The sequence below is a fragment of the Ambystoma mexicanum genome, chromosome 1p, assembly GCF_040938575.1.
Source record: "Ambystoma mexicanum isolate Mex_15411 chromosome 1p, UKY_AmexF1_1, whole genome shotgun sequence".
In the NCBI taxonomy this organism is placed as follows: domain Eukaryota; kingdom Metazoa; phylum Chordata; class Amphibia; order Caudata; family Ambystomatidae; genus Ambystoma; species Ambystoma mexicanum.
The window spans coordinates 1,069,606,141-1,069,629,886 of record NC_090921.1 but is presented as its reverse complement, the minus strand read 5'-3'; the positions used below and the strand labels follow the sequence as shown (position 1 = coordinate 1,069,629,886).

Genomic DNA, 23,746 nt, shown 5'->3' with positions numbered 1-23,746 from the left:
TCCAAGTCCAACGACGACAGGAAATCGCCCTCCTCCAGCTGTCCCAGCACATGCTGGAGGGTGACCATATGGAACTTCTGTGCCTTGATGTACTTGTTCAGTCGTCGTAGGTCCAGGATGGGGCGCCATCCTCCTGTCTTCTTTTTTACGAGGAAGTACCTTGAGTAAACTCCGGAGCCCCGAAGCCTCTTTGGGACGAGCTCGATGGCACCCTTCTTGAGCATCGCCCTTACTTCCAACAGTAATTGAGGGATGTGATTTTCCTTCCTGGCCACGGATGGAACGCGAGGGCACTTCTTCTGAAACTCGAGGGCGTGCCCTTGGGCCAGGGCGTCCAGCACCCAACGGTCAGTGGAGATGGACTCCCACACGCTGACGAACCTCGCAAGCCGGCCTCCCACCGGGGTGATTCGGCGGGGGCCCGACCCCACGGTCGGTTCAATCTTGTTTGGAGGCTGCCTTGCCTCCTTGACCTCCTTGTCGACGACGACAGGCACCACCTGACTTGCCGCGTCCCCTGTAGGCTTCCTGGGACGAAGATCTTGCCGCTTGGCGGTAAGTGGAGGAGCCACTGCCGGATTCCTTGGAGGCACCTTGTCTGCCTCCGGAGCTCCGAAAGGATGGCCGTCGTCGTTGGAGCACTCCCAGTGCCCGGGCAGTCTCGGTGTGTGTCTTGATGGCCTGAAGGGACTCATCAACCGCCTTCCCAAACAGGTTGTTCCCGTCAAAGGGCATGTCCAAAACCTTGGTTTATACGTCCTGGCGGAAATCAAGTGGCCTTGAGCCATCCTCGTCGTCTCAAGCAAACACCGTTGCCCAACTGACGGAAACCGGTGTCGGCGATGTCCGTTGCCACCGTGATGGCGTGGTCCGAAGCAATCTCCCCCTCCTGTAGGATTTCAAGGGCCTCAGCCCTTTTGGCGTCCGGAAGGAAGTCTAACAGAGGGACGATTTTGAACCACAACTCCCTGTCGTAGCGGGCTACGATAGCCAGGGCGTTGGCCGCCTTGATAGACGTTGCTGCGGATGAGATGATCCGTCGTCCCATCGTGTCCAACTTCCTGCCCTCGCCGTCCGGCGGGGAAGTTGATGTCGAGGCCGATGCCCCCCCAGCTTTCTTCTTTGCCGCCGCCGAGACGACCGAATCCGAGGTAGGTTGTGCCCGAAGGCACCAGGGGGCAGCGTCGGGGACCCGGTACTTCTTCTCGTACCGGTCCCTCTTTTGCCGGCACCGTGGCAGGGTTCTTGAGGAGGGCGAGCCCCTCATCCCAGATGTCATCAAGAAGCGGAACGGCGAGGACCGTCTTCCTTTTAGCCTCGCGCCGTTGGTATAGGAACCCTACTTTCTTCTTTTCTTCTGGACAGAGCTGGAAAAGCTCGGATGCCCTGGAAATCATGGCATGAAAGGATCCAATCTCGTCGGACGGGGACGCCCGAGCAGGGGTCGACAGGGGAAACGTCCCGTCGTCGCCTCCGTCGTCATCTGTACCTGTCGTAGCCGTGTCTGTGCCTGTATCATCCCCGTGGGTATTAGACCGGGGGGAAGGCAGAGCAGGCCGCAGAGGTGGGAGAGGTGGCGTAGGATACGTCCTCCTCCTCTTATGCGGTGGACTCTCCAAAGGTCCTGGCTCCGGTTCCCCCGTCGGGTCTGGCTCAGGTACCTCCGTCGGGGGAAGGGGCAACTATGTCCTTCTCTCCGAGCATAAGGACTGAATCGCTGACAAAATGGCCGCCGAGGTGTCCTGCGGCGCCCGAAACGACGGGCGCGAGGGCTCTTGAGGAGCCTTGTCGGCGACACCGTGGCTCTCGTCTTCGCCCTCGTCGGGATACCTCCCAATGGGCTGGGCCTCTTCTACGACTTCGATGAGCTCTTCTTCAGAGGTCGTGTCCGTATCCACGATGGCCACCAGCCCCTCCCCCACCTTTTCCAACGAGGACTTCGTGGGGGTCTTCTCAATGGGCTTGAAAGACGACTCCCTCCGTGGTGGCAGGGAGACTCTGGGTCCTGAGGGCGCCTCCACTGGTGTAGCCTCCACAGGCTGAGCCACGGCCACGGCGACATCCTCAATCGAGGTCTTAGCAGGGTGAATTAGAAGGCCATTGTCACCTCTGGACGCCTGGGGCCTTCACCTTGGGGGGAGGGTCCGAGCCTCGCTCCCCCTCTGCCAGAATCTTCGAGATCGACCGGGGCCTCTCCAGAAGCTTCTCCAGGTTCTCTGACTTCCTGTTACCCGAGCCAGAGCGTTGGCTCGTGGTTGATGGCGCCGGGGAGGATGCGCCCTGCCTGGCAGCCAAGGAGCCCGACCGTTCGGCGCTCCTGGTGCCCGCGGACTCGCAGTGCTTAGCCTTTTTGTTGGGCCCCCGTCGCCGGGGCACCCTCACAGGACTTAGAAAACCGCTCGGACTTCTTTTTCTACTTCTAGCATGACACGCTCTTCCCTTCCAGCCAGTTGGCGAGACGGAGGTGGCGATCCTTCATGGTCCGCTCCGACATGTTCCCCACAAAACGCACAGTCCTTCTCCTTGTGCGTCTTGTCCTCATGGAGACAGTAGAGGCATAACGAATGCTTGTCCTCCTTGAAAATATTCTGAAGCTGGCATCCAGGGCAGGTCCTGAACAGCTTCCCGGGCGTCGAGCTTCCTTTCTCCTGGGCCATGTCCGGGGTAGGCCTTGGAACTTCTGGAATCCTCCAAAAGCGTAACTCGATGAAATCTTCACCCTTGAGGGGCGTAGAAAACTCCGAAACGGATCCCCGTTGATCGGATGTAGAAACGGTGGAGCTTGAGGCTCTATTTAACCGAAAAATTAGAAAAATCTCCTGAAAAAGCACGAAAACGCAGCAAAAGCTTGAGAGCTACAGCACGAGGACTCCCAACACTTGAACGTGCGGTAAAAATCTGAGGATGGCTGCCGGAGGCGGGGCTTAGGGAGAGGGCAGTCATTGGCTGGGGGCAGTATGACCCAGAGACCAGTGATTGGTTACTACTAAGAAAGACAGATCAGAAAAGAAACCGATACTGATACTGATTTTTTTCTATACCGAGGATTCCCGGCCTGACGGGGAATATTCATGAGCATGTGAATCCATGCCAGACCCCATGCTGGAGAATAGTCATTTATTTAGAATAAAGACAACTCTTTATCAATTAAAAGTCACACACAAGTAACACACTAAAACAGTCACTACTAATATATACATATTAACCTTGGTACGATCTGCTTAGTAGCAGCTTTACCCAGGAAAGGGTTTCCCATATGTGGCAATTCAGCAACCAAGAGAAAAGGAAGGTCAGCGAATAATATGGCAAAGGACAGGCAAAAACCTGACATTTTAGAGTGTTAGCCACTCTGTAGCGAATTGCAGTACATGAAAAAGTGCATGATTATAAAATAGGGTAGAAAAATATCCACTGCCACCAGATCATCGTAGGCCCATTGTAATTGCAGCCAAAAAGCCACCATACTGGTTACAAAGTATCCTAACTGCACTTCATTTTAGGGTGATATGTGCAGTTGTAAAAATACAAGGAATCCATAAAGAGAGAGTCTCTTGGTATGGATAGTCTTAGGGACTAATTAGTTTCCACATAAGAATGAGCAAAAAGAGTAAAGCAGGTGACTTTACTTGCCTCAAAAAGTCAGGACAGGAGTCAAAACAAAGGAAAAAAGGTGTCTCAAAGACCTCAGGAAAGTAGAAAAGAAAATCTTTACTAACACCAACCACCTTAGAGGAAGCCCAGGGAAGGATCCTTGATCAGAACTCCACTGATCGCAGTCAAGCAAGGGGGAGGTAGGGTAAGGTCTTTACACCTGTTAAAACCTTTGGATGGGTGGCGGGTAGCAACAGGTAGATTTACTCACCTAATGTACTCTGATTTACTCTGGGACCGCCGTAGAAGTTCTTGAAATCGTTTGGCCCTATTTTCCTTTGCCTTGGTTCTGATCAAGGGTGTTCAGGGGACTCGGGTGAATAGGTAACTAGAAATGTGTGTTCCACTTCAACCACAGGAAGCACTGGAGGTTTGTGGCTGGGATTGGCACGTGGAAGTAGGCATCCTGAAGGATCTGGGTTAGAGTGACCATCCTGAAACTTTGCATAAACAGGTACACATACAATAGCCTCAGACCCAAGATGGGATGCAGGGCCATGTCCTCCTTTGGTACCAGAGAGTAAACTCCTCTTCTCTTAGCTCCTCTGTCTCTACTTTGGTAAGCAGGGTCAGTTGTGTTTCCCCCACCAGAGTGCATGAGACTTCTTGCACACTGGTTGAAAGTTGGATAATCCCAATAGGAACAGTGACTGGCAGGATCTTGTTTGATGGCCACTCCAAGGGACTTAGCAGTGTCTTTGGAGGTTTTAAACTTCACCCAAAAACACATCCATCTTTTACCAAAAAGGTAGTCAGTATCTAAAGGCAGTGTAAGGGTAGTGTGAACACCAATCCTACTGCACTGACCTTACACTTTTTCCTTAAGAAGTTAGGGCATTTCCTCTTGAACACCACAACACGCAGCAGCCAACTCTAGTAATTTTCTATCACTCCTACCCCTCAGTGCGTAAGACAAATGGTTGCCCTAAAAACTATCAAAAGGCATGTCCAAGATTTTAGACAGGACGTTGAGAGCAAAACTAGACATCCACATCCATGAATGCCTGCAGGTGATAGAGCCTGTACTTGCCACACAGTATGCCGTGTCCAGGCCCGACTGGTGGATCTGAAGGGCTGTCTTCTTCCCATCATTAACAAAGGAGGTGAAGCTTCTTATCTCGTGCAAAGGGAGATTCTCTGCCACCTCGGCAGTCACATACCCCAAACCGTGGGTGTATTTAGCCTTAACACAGGTGGCATTCACAACCCTTAGGGGTAGGCTGCCAGAGGCAAAAACCTTTTGACCAAAATATGCCAAATTCTTGTTTTCTCTATGTGGGACGAGGATGGAAACGTAGCTAACAGTGATCCACCGTAGGAGGCCTGAACAACAGACTCTCAGGAGTGGTGTTTGTGACGGGAAGATGTTTCTTTCTAAGTTCATGGTCTACAACCAGTGTGGTGGTGGGTTTCAACCAAGCAGCCATCACCAGAACATCTACTTCTGCATCAAAAGGCAGAACTCTCTTTGGGGCTATTCTTGTCCAGAATGTCCTTAAGATTAAAGTCCACACCACCGGCTTTGGAGGAGCCTGCTGACCCCGGATATCTACGACCTTAGCAATGGTTCTCAGGAAGAACGCATGTAGCTTTCAATATTGAGAGGCCCTCAACAAATCCAATTAGGTGGCGGTGTCCAGACCACTGGCATGCCATTAGTGAAACTAGGTGAGATTCCAGTACATATCTTCGATAAAAGGAGGACTCCTGTAGCCATTTGACGGATCATCGTATGAGACAAGACCCGAAGAAGTGCAGCCTACTGACGACCAGAGAAGGAATGTTGCAGTTGATCAAGATTGCCTCCAGCCAAGTCCCAGTGAAGCCCTACTTCTCTGTCCTGATCTCAAGAAGGACCTTGTCGGTGCTTTCACTCCAGGCCCCATGGTAACAACCGGTCTCAACAACCAGCTCTCTCCTGGACTTCGCCCTACTTGGTCTCCCAAATTCCACCACCCGGGTAGATTTTGGAAATCCATGTCAACAGTTGCGGTCCTTCGCTGTGTGCCTGACGGCTTGTTCAAGCGCAGTTGACACTGATGGCGCCGTTGGTGCAAAGGTCGCAAGGCATCTTTCTCCTAAAGGCTTTCCATTCTTTCGGGGTGGAGGATTGGGAGGAAGATTGTGTCTGTGACGCAGCTTCCGCTGAGTCTTTGGAGCAGTGACTCCTCTTTGACGAGAAGAAGAATGGTGGCGAGAGGAGCTGCTCAGTGAGTGGGACCTCTCAAAGTGCTGCTTCTTCTCCTTTTTGACTACGGACATGTCTTCTAAACTGCCCTCGGTGCTCTGTGACCTCAATCGAGATCGCTTTTCATTGCCTTTTTCATTGTGGAAAAAAGGAAAAGAGTTCCGCTCCTGGAGAGGTTTTGGGTGCATGAATTGGTACGACCCGCAATGCTGAGAATCATGTTTGACCCCAAGCCATACAGACAAATTCTGCGGGGTTTGAGGACCAAAGTCTGCAGACCACAATCCGCGCATGGCCTGAAGCCTCAGGTCTTTGAGGGGTTATGCCTTTTTTTTTTCCTTTGCAAAATCTAAGCAAGTAAAGTACGCAGAAAAGAAAAAAACTACGGTCACAGGTTTGCAGCACCTAAAATATATAGTGGCTCCAACATGTCTGGCACAGGGTGCTTAGGGGCGTTGGTTGGAGCTGCGCTGTGCCCGCTGGTGGCGTAAAGGTTTCTACAATTATCATAGATCAGGAATCTGTGGGAGGAAATAATCCATTAGAAGAGTAGGACTGTTACAGGAGTGGTGAGTAGGAGAGAATCATGAAAGGCAAAGGAGAATAAGGAGGCAGTGAGGTTTAGAGCGTAAATGGTAGGATGGAGAAGTAGTGGAGTGTGTGAAGGAGGATATTATAAATATTAAAGGTGGCGAGGAGCAGAAACAGACAGGTAGTTGGAGGGGATATTAAAGTAGGGGACGAGGGGATACAGAGGTTGGAGATAACCTGGGAGGTGAGTTCAGTGAAGGAGGCTGGAGGCATCGGCATGCCATAGCCTAAAGTGACAGAGGAAGTAGGGGGCCTGGAGAGAAAACCAAAGCTGAAAAAGCGGGACCCTGGAAGGATGATGGAAACAGAGCATGGAGTTGGTGCATGTGAGGAGAGAAGAAAAGAGAAGGGGGTAAGGAGGAAACCTAGGAAAGGGAAGGCGAAAGAAGTCAGGAGGAGGTTGGAGAAAAACTGAAATGACGCAGAAAAGGAATGTGATTGGAGTTTGGGTGGAGGTATAGGCATGTGGCCAGGTGTCACGGAGATGAACATAAGTCAGAGGAAAGGATGCATAGAGACAGGAGGGAGCTGCCTGTAGGAATGAGACTGAGGCAACTAGTTGAGCAGGCAGAAAAGGATAGGGTTATGGGACTAAAGTCATGACACTAAGAAAGACGGGGAGGGAGCAAGGTTAGGCATACCTACACTGCAGAGAAGCTCAACTGGCCAGCCTTCCCTACACCGGCCACTTCCTCCCGGCCAATGCCGAACGTGCACGCGCACATGAGATCAGTGACTCACACAAGTGGATATCCCAATTGATGAAGACAAGACGCATAAGAGCTGAAGTGACAATCACAGAGCCAGAAAGACGGGGTGGTTAGTGAGCGACTGCAGAGGGAGCATATATCCCAGGAAGGCATAATCGAAACAAGGAATAGAAACTCGCTAGATAATTGTATTTACTTCTGGAGACCTTTTCTTTGGACCCAGACACAGTTGTTGCAGCCCAGAGGGGTATATTTGGACTCAGATTTGCACGACTATCCACAGGCCTGTTGTGAACAAGGGGCCTTTGTGAGTGGACCCTGAGGCTTATTTGTACCGAAGAAAAAGGCCATTAAAAAAATATATATTAGCAGCCCAAGTGAGAAAATAGACCACTACAAACGCTTGAACCGTGTGAGGTCATATGTAGCATTTGTTACGGTGCCCAAAGCACCCATAGGTGGCACATGTGCCTTTGGAAAACTAACGCATACAATATGCTCAGCCTTCAATCTTTTTATAGAATGATTCGGAACAAGAGTTAGAGTTGTGTCACTGAGGCACATGTGAGACAGCTCAACATTATAGAAGTGTACATTTGGAGGAGAGGATCCCACCCCTCACTTCCCATCAACATACTTCATAGCTGGTGTACAGTGATTATAATGAGTATGCACTCTCGACTGAGTTACAGTGTCCTTAATAGCGTGAGGAAAGACCTCACACACCCGTACATTTTGCAGCACATCAACGTACACACACACACACACAGCACCTGTTGCTTATTGCAAGAAATAATTAGCATTTAAAATAAACACAAAGAATATCTGTCCATTTTACAGATTATACAAACAAATCCAATGCCCCGATCACAATGGACTAGGCTCTGGATACGCACTCATGTAGGCCGCGTACCCGGCTTCGTGAATGAACAGCAATTGCGTGGAGATTCAACCAGCGCGATTTGGCTGAGTAAAATATCACAGAAGACACAGGGAGAAAATCGGGTGCTTTATAAATCATTCCCTCTCCCTGTCCTTCCTCCCCTCTGGCCCGACTCACTCTGCAGGGCACACACTCGATGTCTTGATCTCCTCGGACCTCCCCCTCTCCATCCCTCTGACCACTCCTCTCTCCTGGAGCGATCACTCCCTCCTCTCATCCCTCCCTCTCCCCCCCCCCCCCAAGCCAAGCCTACCCCAACACTGCCACCTACCTTCTCAGACATCGGCCCATGAAGAGTGTGTCAGTTGAGGCTTTTGCCGCTACTTTCTCCCCCACCCCCCTCCACCTTTGGCTGTCACACATCCTGACACAGCCCTGTCTCTACTCTACAATTTCTGATACGCTTGATGCTCTTGCCCCTGTCATGAGGATCTGTTTGAAGTCCAAAGCCAAGTGCAATTCCTGGTATGACTCTGACCTAGCTACACTTAAACGTAAGTGTAGGGCGGCTGAGAGGAAATGGAGGACTTCCTGTTCATCCTCTGACAAACTGGCCTATCGCCTGCTACGAAGGCAATATCGACTCTCTGTCCTCACCAAGAAGAGAATCCACATTCAAGCTCGTGTCTCTGCGGCATCTAACAACTCTGCCGAACTCTTTAAAATCTGCAAGGAGCTGGCCAACCCTCGCAGTCTCTACCCCTCCTGTTGCCTCTCAGGCTCTTTGCAATGCCATTGCCACTCACTTCATTTAAAAAACCCAGGACATCCTGTCCACCCTTTCCACCCACACTGCTCCTCTCCCCTCCCAATCTGTGCTTGCTGACCCTCCTTAACCCCCCCCCCGCAATCCTTCTCGTCCGTTCCTCTTTTCTCCCCTGATGAGGTCGCTAGACAAGTCCAATCTATGAAAGCCTCGTCAAAACAGGTTCATCCCTGTTCCTCTAAAACCATCAAGGACCACACCGACATCCTCGCTCCGGCCCTTGCTGATTTTTGCAACCACTCCTTTGCCTCGGGATCCTTTCCCCCTCCCCTCTGAAGCACTCCTTTGTGCATCCTCTTCTCAAGAAACCCACAGCTGATCCTTCTTGTCCAGGTAACTATCGTCCAATTTCCATTAATCCCTTTCTTGGCAAACTCCTGGAAAGGTTGGGCATCTCTCAGCTCAACCTTTATTCCAATTCTGTTGGCTGTCTCGATGACCGCTAGTCTGGCTTCAGAGCTGCCAGAAGCATGGAAACTGCTCTCCTGAACATCTGTGAAGATCTGCTCTCCAACCTTGACTCTAACATTCCCTCTGTCCTCATCCTCCTCGATCTCTCTTCTGCCTTCGACACAGTCAACCATACCATCCTGCTCAACTGTCTCCGTGAAAACCTGGGTATCACTGATCAAGCTCTGGCCTGGCTGACCTCTCTCCTCTCAGATCGTCCCTCCCAGGTCCAACTTGGGTCCTTCCTTTCATCTATCTTCCTCTCTACCTGTGGTGCTCCCGAGGGGTCTAACCTCTCGCCCTGGCTTTTCAACCAATACCTGGCAACTCTCGCCCACTGCATTGCCACTTTCGGCTACAATTTCCAGTGCTACACTGACGACACTCAACTCATTTTCAGGCTGCCCTCTGCCACCTCCTCTCCCTCTCTCATCTCTGATTGCCTAACCGCCATTCAAGATTGATGTGCCACCAATGATCTTTGTCTGAATGCCAGCAAGACGGTGATCCTCCTCATCGGCACACCTTCACTATCCTTTCCCCTCACTCTCTGGCCGGCCTCCCTTTGTCCTCCTCCTACTCCCACCTTCGAGACTAAGAACCTCAGGGTGATCTTTGACTCCACTCTTTCCTTCCCCGCCCACATCTCTGAGGTCACTAAAAAGTCAAATTTCCGACTCCACCTCCTCAGAGGTACTCTGCCTTTCCTCTCAGAAGCTCATGGTATCCCAAGCTCTGGTTCTCTCTAGCTTGGACTATTAACAGCCTCTTTTTAAATCTACCTGCCTCTACTCTCTGCCCTCTGCAACTAATCCAGAACAGGACTGCGAGACTTGTCCTTGGCCTCAAGCCCTGGGATCGTATCTCTTCAGCTCTGAAATCTCTCCATTGGCTCCCAGTGAATGCAAGGATTAAATTCAAAACCCTCTGCATTGTCCACAAGGCTTTCTGGGGCCTGGGTCCAAAATACCCTTCAGCTATCCCTCCCCAAATACCTCCCCTCTTGAGCTCTTCGCTCCTCTACCTCCAACTCCCTCAGGGTCAGTAATTTTTCAAAGAAACGAGCAGGGGGTAGATCTCGGTCTTCGGCTGGGGCCTCCCTCTGGAACAGCTCCCTGCCACTCTAAAAGTTGAGGAGAACCATCTCCGGTTCCTGAAGCACCCCCTCTCCCCTACTGATCTGTTCTCTCTTGGCACCGTGCACCTGGCCACCCTCTGTCCACCGGTCCCAGGTACCTGCTCACCCTGCCACCCTCCCGCACTGCTTCTGGGCTACCCCTTGCACTGGGTTCTGTATTTGTACCCATACAGCCCCCCCCCCCCTTTTCTTCCTGCATTTATCAGACCTACCCTGTCTGCTGCCTTAAACCTAGCACTTGCAAATTGCTGGCTGCACTAAAACTGTTTATTGCCTTTATTTATTTATTGTCACTTATCTGTTTCTCCTCTTCTTCGCACTTTTCACTTCTCCCCCCTTCCATGCACTAACCCCTCCCCCTCTCCCATGCGCGTTCTCAATGTCACTGGGCCTAGTAAGATCGCTGTTTTGTTCTCCCCTGTTCCCCTCCTTTGCCTTGTCGCGCTCTGAAACACTTGTGTACGTGCGCGATTGAAATAAAATATCAATATCAATTCCATTTGACTCAAAATATGCTAAATGTTTAAATCCACAGAGCCGTGCTGGGAGAGCACTATAAACATTTGTAAAATCTTAACAGATATCCCTTCCATGCCAGAAACATATTTTAAAGCTGTTGGCTTTTGTGTTTCATCCAGAATACCCTGTTCGAGTCGCCAACTTACTCATAAGCACTAGTAATGAGTCGGGCAGCACTTTGGGCGCATGCTGCCGCTCCATCATTAGTCCTTCCCCTTAAATAAACAGAACAGGCAGCAATGCATCATATGAACTAGAGTCAAATAATGTGCCACCCATAATCATGCATGCTTTCTGTGCTGTGCCCCTTGTGGAACCTTTTAACACATAAGCGCATCTGGCACAGGACAGCATACACTTTGTGCCTGTCTGTCTGTCCAGGGCACCGCTTGTCTGGCATTACTGCGAACATCACCTGACTGCAGGGGGCGTATGATTCCCCATTTCCTTCAATGGACAGGAGTTGATCCTCGTGGCACCTTTCACAGCTTCTTCAATCCGCTCTTTCCACCTTCAAAAGAATAAACAAAACCCCCGTGCAAAGCAGGATCAGTAAATATAAAGTGATGAGAAAAAAGTGAACAGAGCAATTTTGCTTGACGCTTCTTGGCAAATCTATCAAAAGTAAGATGCTTTGTAGACACATGTATGTGCCATAATTTACAAAACCGTGAAATTGCGGCAGATCCTTTACTCCTTTTAAGAATTCATCTGGAAGGTTGTGATGGAAAAATAGGTTGTTTTCGCTCACTCGGGATGAACGCCCAGCTGAGTGACTTGTTGGCAACATTTCTTCCCACTGTCAGTCAACAAACATTTTGTGAAAATGGATGCAGGATTGTTAAAGTTTGTTTTTCCAATGAGGATTCAAAGAGCAAACAACACATTATGCCACATAGATTAAACCAAACCACATAATATCACTCGCACCCAGAGAGCAGGAGCATCCACTGAACATAGTGCTTACATTACAAGCATTGGCAAAGACAAACGTTTGGGCATTTACCAGGCACTGCTATGACAGTACTACCTGGCCAAAAGATGAAAAAATCGTCTGATTAAATGGGCATATTACTATGCAAAAAGCCTAAACTGTTGGCTTTGTCAATGCTCGTTTTAACGGGCATTCAGTGCAAAGAACACACACTTGATTAAGACATTTTTGGTACACTAGTAGCTAATTTACAACTGCAATAAAAAGCCATCATCTCAGCAAACTGTTTAGAAATAACACTGACAGGCCAACGTTTGAGGTTACTGCTTCACAGAGCTAGCTCAAATAGATCCCTGGAGGATGTTGTTTGGGAGAAGAGGGTCAAGCAATGGGTGCACATGGCCATAGGGATTAACATGGCAATGTGAAGTTGCTGGGTGGGAAAATAACCAAACACCACCCATAAACCGTGCCCCTCATATGTCACTTCTCTTCTAGTTGTACTCCGATGCAAAGGTTTTGGCTTATAGGTGGTAGTTAAATGTCACCTAATGGTCAAAACTAAAAATGACAAGCACACAAACACTCGCAATGGAGAGAAATTATAATAGTGGTAATCTGTATCAGGAGAGCTTTCCCTAGAGGGACCCAGGTGGGCCCTTCAGGAACAATGCCCTAAGGCTGCAGAGCGGTCTACATACATCAAGCTAGGCATGGCTTTACTCCCAGGAGATGTAGGGTGGACCTAGGACTGTTCAGAAGCACAAAAACAAAAGCATGAATGTCCACACTGTCAATTATAAAAATAGTGGTTTATTCTATATAAAGACAGAGCAACATATGTATATACAATCAAAATAATATATTGTGCAATTCCTTCACCAGCACATAAAATCCAAACAGGGATCACGCTATATGGAGGGAGAACCTATGCACATGTATGTACAAGTAAGCAGCATGTGGAACATACTTTAGGGTAGTACCCATTTGGAATTTTGGAAGGCACAGGGACTGAGAATAATTAAGAAAAGCGTGGCACAATAAATACAGGGTTGGTTCACTTGCTAGCATGTTTGAAGTCACCAGAAGTGAGGAAGTGAAAAAGATTACAAATTATGCAGCAAGGCTTTACAAGTCGACCTTAACAGATGAGTACCCACCACCTTTCTCCGACAAGTGGGAATAGGCCTTATGGCACAATTACAGGTAAGTAATTATAATATTGTTCCCACAATCTTGTGACGAGCAAGTCATTTTCCTAGTGTTACTAGGGCCTGTAAACAGGTTACCAAGGAAGGAAGAAAAGCTGATGGACACAAATTCACCAGCATGTAATTCACTTTTGTCCTATATGTACCAGACCTTGCAGCAGAAGTTGCAGTTAAGTCATTTATTTGGATAATTCCTAGCAAGTCGCCTGGTTTGTTCAATGTCACCCTTATAGTATAGCACAGTCCTAGAGCACCTTGATGCCTAGGAATGAAAAAGTGAAATTTATTACACCTTTTTTTTTAAACGCTGCACAGTTATTTGTCCGGCATACAGTTTTGCAAAGGAACATACAGGAAAACTTGCCTCTCTCCCCTTTGCGCCTACCACTTCTTTTCGTATATGTTAGAGTAGATTTCTATCTTTGTGTGAACATCTCTCCACCTGTGAGTCTCCCAGCACTTCTTGATGGACTGATATTTTTTTGACTGGTTCTCCTAGGTGAGTGGGAACCTTTTTCCACACCCTCATTCCTTTACTCTGATCATTGGAACCATTTTTACCTCTTTTTGGTATTTACTTGCAGAGGCAGGCTTTCCTCCAATTTTAAAGGCATCTACAATTTACTAACAGTACTTTCTGTGCAGTGTTGCTGGAGGCTCCTATAGCTTCCCTGTGATTGTTTTTTCCTTTACTTGGCAAACTCTTAAAGTTAACAAGGCAGGGGAATACTTTTTATCCTACCCATGTTTTATTTTGCGGGATCAGCACACCCCACCGTATGTGGAGTGCTGAAAGGATCCAATGTGTCCCTTTTCTTGACTCTCCAGTAACTTTTTGGTTACTGTGACAGGTCCATCTGTTTGGCTAGCCTGGTGGCAGTGTACCTTTTCCACAACTTTTTGGGAACTTTCATTGCAGGCTGTCTTCGCAGCTGCGGTAGGGGACACAAGGGACCCCATTTGCCCAAAATGGTGGCTGTACTTTTTTAAGCCTCAAACCAGCTGGCCTGTCCTTTCTTAGCTCTTCTACCTTGATAGGTGGAGGAGGATCCACTTGCCCCTTTGGCTTCACCAGGCTTCCCTTGGACAGGAAGTGGAGGATGTCAACCGAAACGCCCCAGTACTTGGTCTTACTGTGTGCCTGAGAGAAACTAGTTCAGACTGGGAAGCTGGCTGTCCCCAGTGGACAGCCATCCCAAGTTTGAATGGTGCTTTCTTGAGCCTGCCTGTCAGCATCTTCTCGAGAGAGCCAGTAGTTTCTCCTTCTGCTGAGCTGTTATATTCGTGGCTCCCCTCGTGTCTGGGCTGCGGTCCTCTGACATTATTTGTTTCAAGACTCCTTCCATTCTCTTCCAGCAAGGTGACCCTATATTCCTCCAAACAAAATTCAAAGGAGAGGGCAAATGGGAACCCCCACTGGTGTCATATGTCCTAACTATTGGGTTAGCGGACCGCATTCTCGTCTTTTAATTAGCCTCATTGCGAACAAGTCCTGGAAACTTTATATTTGCGACTCATCAAACAGTATCTGATCTTTCTCCCTGGCTTTCAGTAAGATGGCTGCCTTCTGCTTAAAATAATGACACTTTGCCAGGACCGATCTAGGACCTTTAGATGGGCCGCCTGCTCGATGGATCCTGTCAAATATGAAAGCCTCAAATAGGTAATTTAATAACGATTTTACTTGACGATCCATAGCTAAAGTAGATTCACCCTACAGTTGTTTAAGGCCCATGATGCATATGTTGGAATCTCACTCCCTATTCTCCAAATAGTCGACTTTAAATGTCAAGACTCTTTTTGTTCCAGTCCTTGCACCCATAGCAGTACTTTTGATCTGGAAGAGGGAGGAGAGCCCAAGCGCCACCTAAAACAGAACATTCTGACCGACCACTCTACCTAAACGAACATCCTCCCGTGACTGAGAATCCAAGCAGTCATTCTTCACATACCTGTGCAGAGAAGCTCAAGTAGCTGTCTGGCAAGTGTCAAGAACATTGACTCTACGTGGCAGAGCAGAGAGGGCCGCTAGCCCTCTGGTGGAATGAGTCCTAGAAGCACATCCTTATCAGCCAGAACACAGCATTCCAATGTGCAGAGAATGATCCACCTTGGCAGGGTCCGTTTGGTCACTGCCCTGCCAGCATGGCACAGCACCATCATAACCAACAAAAAGCTGGTAATATTTCCTGGTCTCCCACATCCGAGAAATACAGTAGTTAAGGCACTGATGGAATCATTCCTCTGCCTTGGGGTGGGGCAGAGGAAATAAAGTCAGGAAAATTAATCTTTTGAGACCGTTGGAAATCGGGTACTACTGAAGGAGAAATTATGGCCTCCCTCACAACATCAACTTCTCTTTCCAGAAGACCAAATAGGGATGCTTAATTGATAACTGGGTGGATGCCGACAAGCCCTCTGCCTTTACCCCTAGTTTGATGACGCTGCATCTGTTTGCCAGAGGGAGCTTGCCCTCTGCCCCTGTGGGTGTAGGAGGTGAAGGTTGACAAGCTCTAGTCCTGTCTCAAGGCTGTTGCTGCTGAACCGCTAGTCTCATTGAGGATTGGAATTTCTGGGGGAAATCAGCGTTTGCCCCGAAAACAATTGTTGCCATCAACATGCGTTTAGTCTGGACGTCTGGGGCAAAACCGCAGATCCTCAACCAGGTTAACCTTCTCAACACCATCCCAGTAGTCATCGTATGAGCCACACAGTCGCCCATATCTAGGACTGACTGAAGAATTTGATGGGACGCCTCCTTGTCGTCTTTAACCAGGACTTCAAAGCACTCCCACAAATCTCCTGCAAGGAGGTGCTGCGCAGCCCCCAAGACTGCAGACCAAAGACAAAGAATTTGACCAAGGCAGAAGAGGTGTGGATGCCCCTCATTTCTAAGATGTCAAAGCCAAAAACCTCCCTTCCCTAGGAATCTAGCCCCAACTCTCCTTGTCCAGGCATAAAGAAGGGAAAGACGCTGTATTCCGGTTCGCCGTAGCAGCCTGGATCAGCAGGTTCTCTGGGGAAGCGTGCTAAGACAGGAAATATGGGTCAGAAGGAGCCACCCTGTGTTTCCTCGCCAAATCACAGTCAGTCTGAAGCAAGTTTCTACCATAATTCGAGCATCGGGGACTCAGCTGCTGGGTTAAAGAGCAGGTGTTCACCATCTGCAGACCTTCACCAAGAACGCCCATTAGCTCAAAATGCTTGAAGGGGCAGAGAACCCAAATAGTTCCACCACCTTTCCCATAAAACAATTAAATTAAACTTGAGGATTCCCCTGGGGTAGTTACATGGAACATGTCAAAATCTGGAGAAGTGTCCAGACCACTTGCAAACCAGCAGCAAGATTCAGCAAGTCATCTTCCACACAATAAAATTCCTCATGGAATTCCCTAACTTGTCTGGGGCAACCTCCTTGTAGTAAATGTCTTCCAATCGAGACATAAATGTGCCCCTAGGGAGCGGGAATACTCCTGAGGAATCTTGGCATTGGAGATGACTTCGAGTGAGGAGGTGAAGCAAGATATCGGAAGATGGAGCAGTGTAACAGACACATCCATGCTGTTGGGAGTCGAGGCCGAGCCCAAGTGCGTGCAGTTGCAGGCTTTTGTGGGTCTATGTGGGCGCGTCCAAACGCAGTGGACTCAGACAGTGCTGTCAGCGCAGGTGCCTTGGCAAATACGTCAAAGTCTGCCATTCCTCCAGTGTGGAGGATTGGGTGGGAAAGGGTATATGCAGCACCTGCTCCTCAGAGTACTCCCTGAAATGGAATGGTGACACTTCTTTGAGGTGGAAGAAAAAAAAGGATGTTTTGAAGAACCTCTGGCTGAATAGGACCTTTTGCAGCACTTACTCTTTTTGTCCTTGAGAACTGGGATATTTCTTCAGTTTGGCACTCCGCGACTTTGGATGGGTCAGTTTGTAGCCTCTTCCCTTGTGGAAAAAGCTAGTTTCGATGCCTGCTCTCGTAGTGCCCTGGAGTGCATCAACTGAAACGACCTGCAATCCTGCGTCTTATGTTCTACGCAGAGACAGTACAGATAGATCTGGTGGAGGTCAGAGGCAGACATTTAATACCCGCAGTTGACATGGATTAAAATCCTTAGGCCTTTGTCGGATTCAACATGGTGCAAAATGATAAAGGTAATGACTTCCAACAAAGCGGTGTCCGTATCTCAGCAGAGTGTGTGCAAACAAGAAACTAAGGTCCCAAGCCGGGGTGCCTCTTTGTATGCAGGACCCGATGTCATGTCTGGCGTGGGGCCCATAGAGGCGTCGGGCAGAGCATACGTGGAGTCACGCTGCACCCACTGGCAGCAGCAAAGTTTAGGAAGCGCAGCTGAGCTGGGAGATATAATAGATGAGGAATCAGTTGGAAGAAGGAATCCATTCGAAGTGGAAATTACTTACCACAATCATCTTTTTATGGATTCTTTTCTCACGTCTTGCGTCGATACTTCGGTCGTTGGCTTCGGACATGACGTCAGTCGTCGTACATATACTGCGTCACTACGCCCCTGTACCTCAGTTCCCATGTAAGATCCCTCTCTGCCGAGCTCAGCCACTGCAGAGGAAAACCAACGAAACAGCCAAACAGCCGAAACTGAATAGAAAATGAAAAACCCCAACTGTTTTTTTTTGGGGGGTTGGGGAAATAGAGAACACAGACCAAATGTGGCACTGAACCAAAAGAGGCCAATGGCACTTGATACCATAGAACAACCATCTTTCCTCCCAACATAAAGACAGCCACTGACTGCAGACACTTTCATAGCGGGGATGTATGGGAGGGGTGATGAGGAATCTGCGGAAGAAGAATCCACAGAAGGAACATTACGGTAAGTAATTTCTTCCTCAATGGATTGCCTTTCTCCTGCATATCCCTCATCAGATAGATTCCCAAAGCAGTATTGGTGTTGGAAGTGGGATGAAAGTATTTACAGCAGAGGATTCAGCAAACACTGCACTTCCAAATTGAGTGTCAGCTCCACGAGCGACATCCAGGCTGTAGTGCTTAGTAAAGGTATGTAGCAAGGAGCAGCTTGCTGCCCAGCAAATGTCCTTCACTGGAACTCCTCTTTGCAGCGCTGATGAGGTAGATACCCCTCTGGTGGAATGGGCTATGATGCCCAGACGCAACTCTTTCCCTGTGTTGTGATAACACTCGCAGATGCACATCATGAACCACTGTGATATGGTCTGTTTTTAAACAGCTAAGCTCTTCCTAGCCACAGAGAAGGCCACAAACAACTGGTCCACCCTTCCTGAATTCCGCCGTCCTGGCAACATAGAAACTAAATTCCCTCTTTGGGTCTTGCCTGTGAAACTGCTCCACAGGGGTACAGTGGTGGGCAAAAAACAGGAAGGACAATGGCCTGGAACAAGTGAAATTCCGACACAACCTTGGCCAGGAATCAGAGTTGTACCTTCAGAGAAACTTTCTCTCGGAAGAAACCAAGGCAAGGTGGCTTGGAAGATGAGGCCTGCAGCTTGCTGACCCGTCTGGCTGATGCGATGGCTACAATGAAAGCGGTTTTCAAGGCGAGCAACTGCAAAGGACAAGAATGTAAAGGCTCTAACAGAGGCGCCATTAGAAATGGGATCGTAAAGAAAGACCCTTGATCAGGAGAGCTTTTGAACAAAGACAAAGCCGCCAAGTATCCTTTGACTGTGGTGACCCGACGGCCTGACGAGGACAGTGACGGAAGGAACTCCATCCCTGTAGGGGTGGGGCAAGAGAAAGGGTCAATCTCAACGCTCCCCTGCACCATACCTCGAATCTTCCCCATCTGTACGCATACAGCGATCTTGAGGACGGTCTGCGTGCAGCCAGCAGCACCTCCTCAGAGAGGTCCCAGTCATCATTTATTTATTTATTGTTTGCTTTTTAGGCGCTTAGTCAATAAGAAAATACTGTTTCAAAGCGCCCACAGGGCCATCAGGGTTCGAGAGTGGGAAATACATTACAGCACAATACTTAAGAGCAGAGTGGGGGGAGAGGGACAAACCTACTATGCCTTGTGATTATTCAGAATGTGCAAGTGCAGAAAGGAAGAGGGAAGAGGGGGTAAGTGCTGGGGAGTCCGAGCTTGTGGTTGAGCCATAGACGAAGTGCTAGGATTGTTGAGTGCTACATGGCATGGGTCGCGGGAGTTGTCAGTGCGAGCCTCCAGAGCAGAGGGTGCGCAGATGCAAAGTGCTGTGGATGGACAGGAGCTGGGAAGAATTGGGTGTGGGAGGTCAAGGTCCCGAAGATGCATAAGGGCCAAGGACACAAATTCAGCAACTGTGGGATTAGCAGAGGAGAAAAGGAGGGAAGGATGAGCAAAAGAGCAATGTTTTAAGGCGCTTGTGGAATTTGAGAAGATCTTGCTCAAGGTGCAGGGGCCGGGGGAAGCTATTCCATAGGAGGGATCCTGCAGAGGAAAGTGAGCGACCCCCTGCCCTCTGTTTAGCAAAATATTTTACACACAAAGAGTTGGTGCCAGAGGAACAAAGTGGTCTAGAGGGAGAGTATTTAATGAGATAAAGATGAAGATAGTGTGGTCCCCGGGCCCAGACAGCCTTGTGGATGATGCAGAGGGATTTGTATTTCATCCGTGCAGCAACCAGAAGCCAGTGAAGACTTTTTTAGTGCAGGAGAGATGCGGTCCCTGGGCTTAAGGCTAAGGATAAGTCTTGCTGCTTCTATTTTAGATAAGCTGGAGGGGTCACAGAGTGGAAGAAGGAAGATTCAGGAAGAGGCTGTTACAGTAGTCAAGTCTAGAGAGAACCAGGCCTTGAGTCACATTGAGCCTGGTAGGAAAGTAAGAAAAGGTATAATTCCTTTGAGAAGGAAGAGCTTCTTAGCAATGTCCTAAGTGTGAGAGAGGAAGGAGAGAGGAGTCGAAGATGACGCCAAGGTTTCTGGCTTCAGCTGAAGGTGCAGGGGGAGAAACCCAAGGCCAGAGTGAGGGGAAGGAGGAGGGAGCAGGGGTCCCAATGGGAAGTATCTCAGTTTTACACAGCGTTGAGAAAGAGATCATCGGAAGCACACCAGGCTAGATGGCAGATAGGCAAGTCAGGGATTATGGAGGGTGCAAGAGGGTAAGCAGGGAGTCTGAAGAAGAGCTGTGTGTCCTCTGCTTAACACTGGAAATTGGAGGAGAAAGAGGAGATGAGGCATGCAAGGAGTGCAAGGTAGATGTTAAAGAGCCATGGGGAGAGTATAGAGACCTGGGGACACCACAGGTGGAAATGGAAGTAGGAGAAGAGATGCCCAGGATGACTTGGGAGGAGCGGTTAGTGAGGAAAGAGGACAGTCAATCCAGTGCTCGTTCCAAGATACCAAGTGTATCGTGGAGCCTTTGTATGAGGATGGAATGGTTAACTGTGTCAAATGCAGAGGAGAGATCGAGAAGGATAAGGACAGCTGGGGAGTTGGAGTGCAGAGATGCAAGCAGTTCTTCACAGGTGTTCAGAAGAGCAGTTTATGTGCCTCTGGATGCTTGGAATCCAGATTGATGGTCGTGGAGGCCACCAACAAGTTCAGTGTGAGTTGAGTTGGGGCAAGACCAACTTCTCAAGCAGCTTCCCCAGGAAGGGGGTGATGGAGAAAGGGCAATAGCTAGCAAGGCTGGTAGGGTCAGTGGATAGTATTTTCAGGAGTGGGCGCACAAGGGAGTGCTTAAGGGGGAGGAGAAAGATCCAGTGACAAAAGAGTGATTGCAGAAATCAGCGAGAGCAAGGGCAAGAGAGCCAAAGTTATAATTGATGGTCCTGGATGAGCAAGGGGAGACCTGTTTAGAAGAGACCTTCATGGCACGGACAACTCTGGTAACTTCTTCAGGTGTGACAGGAGAAAAGGAGGAGAAGAAAGAAGGAGGAGGGGGGGGTGTGTGATGGGTTGTGAGGGAGTGTAGAAAGGGTGGTCAGAATGTCCTCCATTTTGGTGGCAAAGTGTGAGGCCAGTACATTGCAAAGGGGCTGGGAAGGAGAAGCGGAGGAGACTGCAGAGGGGTTGGCTAGATCCCTGCATATTTTGAAAAGTTCAACTGAGTTATTGGATGCGCCTGAGACCCCTGTCTGAATGTGGGCTCTTTTCTATGCATGGATGGCGAGTCTGTATTGCCTTTGGAGCAGGCGCCAGGCCAGTTTGTCAGAGGATGAGCCAGAGGTTAGCCACTTCCGCTCTGCTGACCTGCATGTTTGATTCAGGGTTGCAAGTTTGGTGTTGTACCAAGTGTTACGCTTTGAGGCAGGTTTCAGACGGATCCTCATGACTGAGGCAAGAATGTCAAGAGTGTTGGTGATGGAAAGATGGAGGTTGCTGAGGGCAGAGTCAGAGGTGGGGGGTGAGTGAAGGTGGAGGCGAAGGTAGCAGCAGTCACTAGTTTCATCGGGCGGGTGTTAGTGAACGAGGTTGGTGGGACTTTTGGGGTGGGCGGTCAGGGGGCCAAAGAGACCCAGATGGGAGGAGAGCATGCTCAGTCCAGCAGCGAAGGATGACTAAATGGGGGTGGGGGGTGGGGGGGAGAGAGGCCAGAGTGTATGCGGGCATCCAGAGTGTGTCCAGCTGTGTGGGTTCGGCCCAGAAGGGAGAATGGAGAGGGAAAGCGAGGTACAGAGGTCAGTTAAAAGTGTGGATGCAGAGCCAGGGGAGTCCAGTTGAATGTTCAAATCACTCGGAAGAAGGTTAAAGGAGGATGAGAGTAAAGAAGAGCAGAAGTCAGCCCATTCAGAGAGGAATATGGAGGTTGCACCTGAAGGCCGGTAGATGGTAGCAATGGTCAGGGTGGAGGTGACCAACTTGCAGACCAGGCTTTCAAAAGAGGAATAGGGCTGATGGGCAAGATGGACGCTGGAACCCACTTGGGGGTGATTAAGACACCCCCCCGCCAGTGTGGTGAGGTATGAGGCTTGTAGATGATCTGGAAGCCGGCAGGGAGGAGGAAGTCAAAGGCAGTGACTGAGCTGGCATAGAACCAAGTCTCAGTAAGAGAGAACGCCGAGATCAATGTCTTCAAGAAGGAGACAGATGTCAGAGGAATATTTGTTGGCTGATCGTGCATTAAGAGTTGTCAGGTGGAGGTGGTCAGCGCTTTTGAAGGTTTTCTGAGGTGGGGTATACGGGAGTGGTACACTATTCAGTGGAGGGAGAGAGAGTAGAAGGGCGAGATGCAGGTGAAGGAAGGAAGTTAATGAGAGAAGGCACGATGCGGTCAAAGAGAAGGAGGTTGGGTTGTGGACCCTGAACCAGAATGGTGCCAGTGTGATGGACATTAACAAAGCAATGTGAGGATGTGAAGCCTGCCAAGAGGACTTCCCACTTGGTGCCAATGTTAATAGAGGTGTGTGTGGAAGGGGAGAGAGAGAGTGGAGATGAGATTGGGGGGGGGGGTTCAGAGTTCAGGAGAGGGGACACAGAAAAGGATATCCGTGAAAGCCTCTCTAGAGGAAGCACTGACATAGGTTTCTGCAATGGGAAGTCCAGGGTTTGCACTCAGGATGTCTTTTTGTGCTTTTTCCTGCCAGACTTGGAGAGAGATGGGCGATAGGAGATAGTGTAGCAGTTAGAGAATATAGGACAGATGGAGAGACCAATAGGAAGGCATAGGTTTAGCCAATGAATGAAGTGGGAGTGGCAGCACCGCACAGCTCTGGCCAAACTCACAAGGAGGCCTAGTAGAGTCAGAGAGAATAAGTGAAACCCAGAAAGAATATAATTACATTGGATAAGTGGTACAGAGATGTTTAAACTATACAAACACCCAAATTCGATTTTAAAATGGAGGCAGCAAGTAATGCTAAACACAAATGAGAGAACATATGCATTGAAAGGAATGAAGTTACTTAAGGCGAAAATGGAGGAGGGGAAAAGCACTCCAGACGCCTCAGGAGAGTTAGTATTGGAGGTCAGCAAAACTCACTCATGACTGCAGAGATCGTGGATGGCCTTTGTACCAGTGGTAGTGAAGCAGGCAAGTAATCTGGGGGACGGATCATAGAGCTGTGACTCCGTGGCTCTCCAGGCCCCCCTCGGCCAGGACAGCCAGACAGGGCCTTAGATGTGGGCCTTAGATGTTAGCCGGCTCCCGCCTCCCGGTGCCACCGATTGGCTGATGAAGGAACAGGCAGCCAATGGTGGGCGAGCAGGATCAGGCCAAAGGATGCTGCCAAAGCCCTAAATGGGGTTGGCCATCTTGAGAAGGGCAATGTAGGAAAATGAAAGCAAGACAGAGCCCGTTAAAGCATCCAGTTCTGCATGAATGCTCATATGGAGAATTGCGTTGTGAAGAGTCAATTTAACACGTGTGTTTCACTTTTCTTTTTGTTGATATTATTGGTGCGCGTTAACACGTGGCGGAAAAAAAAATGGCCAAATGCAGATTTACTTCTTTACTTTTTAGGATCATTTCTCATCCTCTCAAGAGTCATGCATGTGGGATTCTGGGTTCAGATGGAGCACCCGACCGAAATAGGAATAGGAGATCTGGCTGATGAGGCAGTTTATTTATTTTTTATTTATTGGATATTTGTAAGGTGCCTATACAACAAATGGTGTTTCAAGGCACCACAAGACAAAAAAGGGGTGGGGGGGACAAGGGAGAAAACAAATAATGGTCCCACTAGGCCTTATGACATTCAGATCGTGCAAGTGCAGTAA

The 23,746-nt window shown here is 49.2% G+C and overlaps 1 protein-coding gene across 3 annotated transcripts in view; it reads right to left on the bottom strand.

Moving 5' to 3' along the window:
• The window catches only part of ARHGEF11 (Rho guanine nucleotide exchange factor 11), a 1,841,770-nt gene that overhangs the window by 159,699 nt on the left and 1,658,325 nt on the right, over nucleotides 1-23,746 (bottom strand). For all 3 annotated transcript variants that reach the window (XM_069604553.1, XM_069604546.1, XM_069604551.1), the window contains one exon: nucleotides 11,372-11,467. In XM_069604553.1, the coding sequence (XP_069460654.1) occupies nucleotides 11,372-11,467 (96 nt within the window). The remainder of the gene's footprint in view (nucleotides 1-11,371; nucleotides 11,468-23,746) is intronic.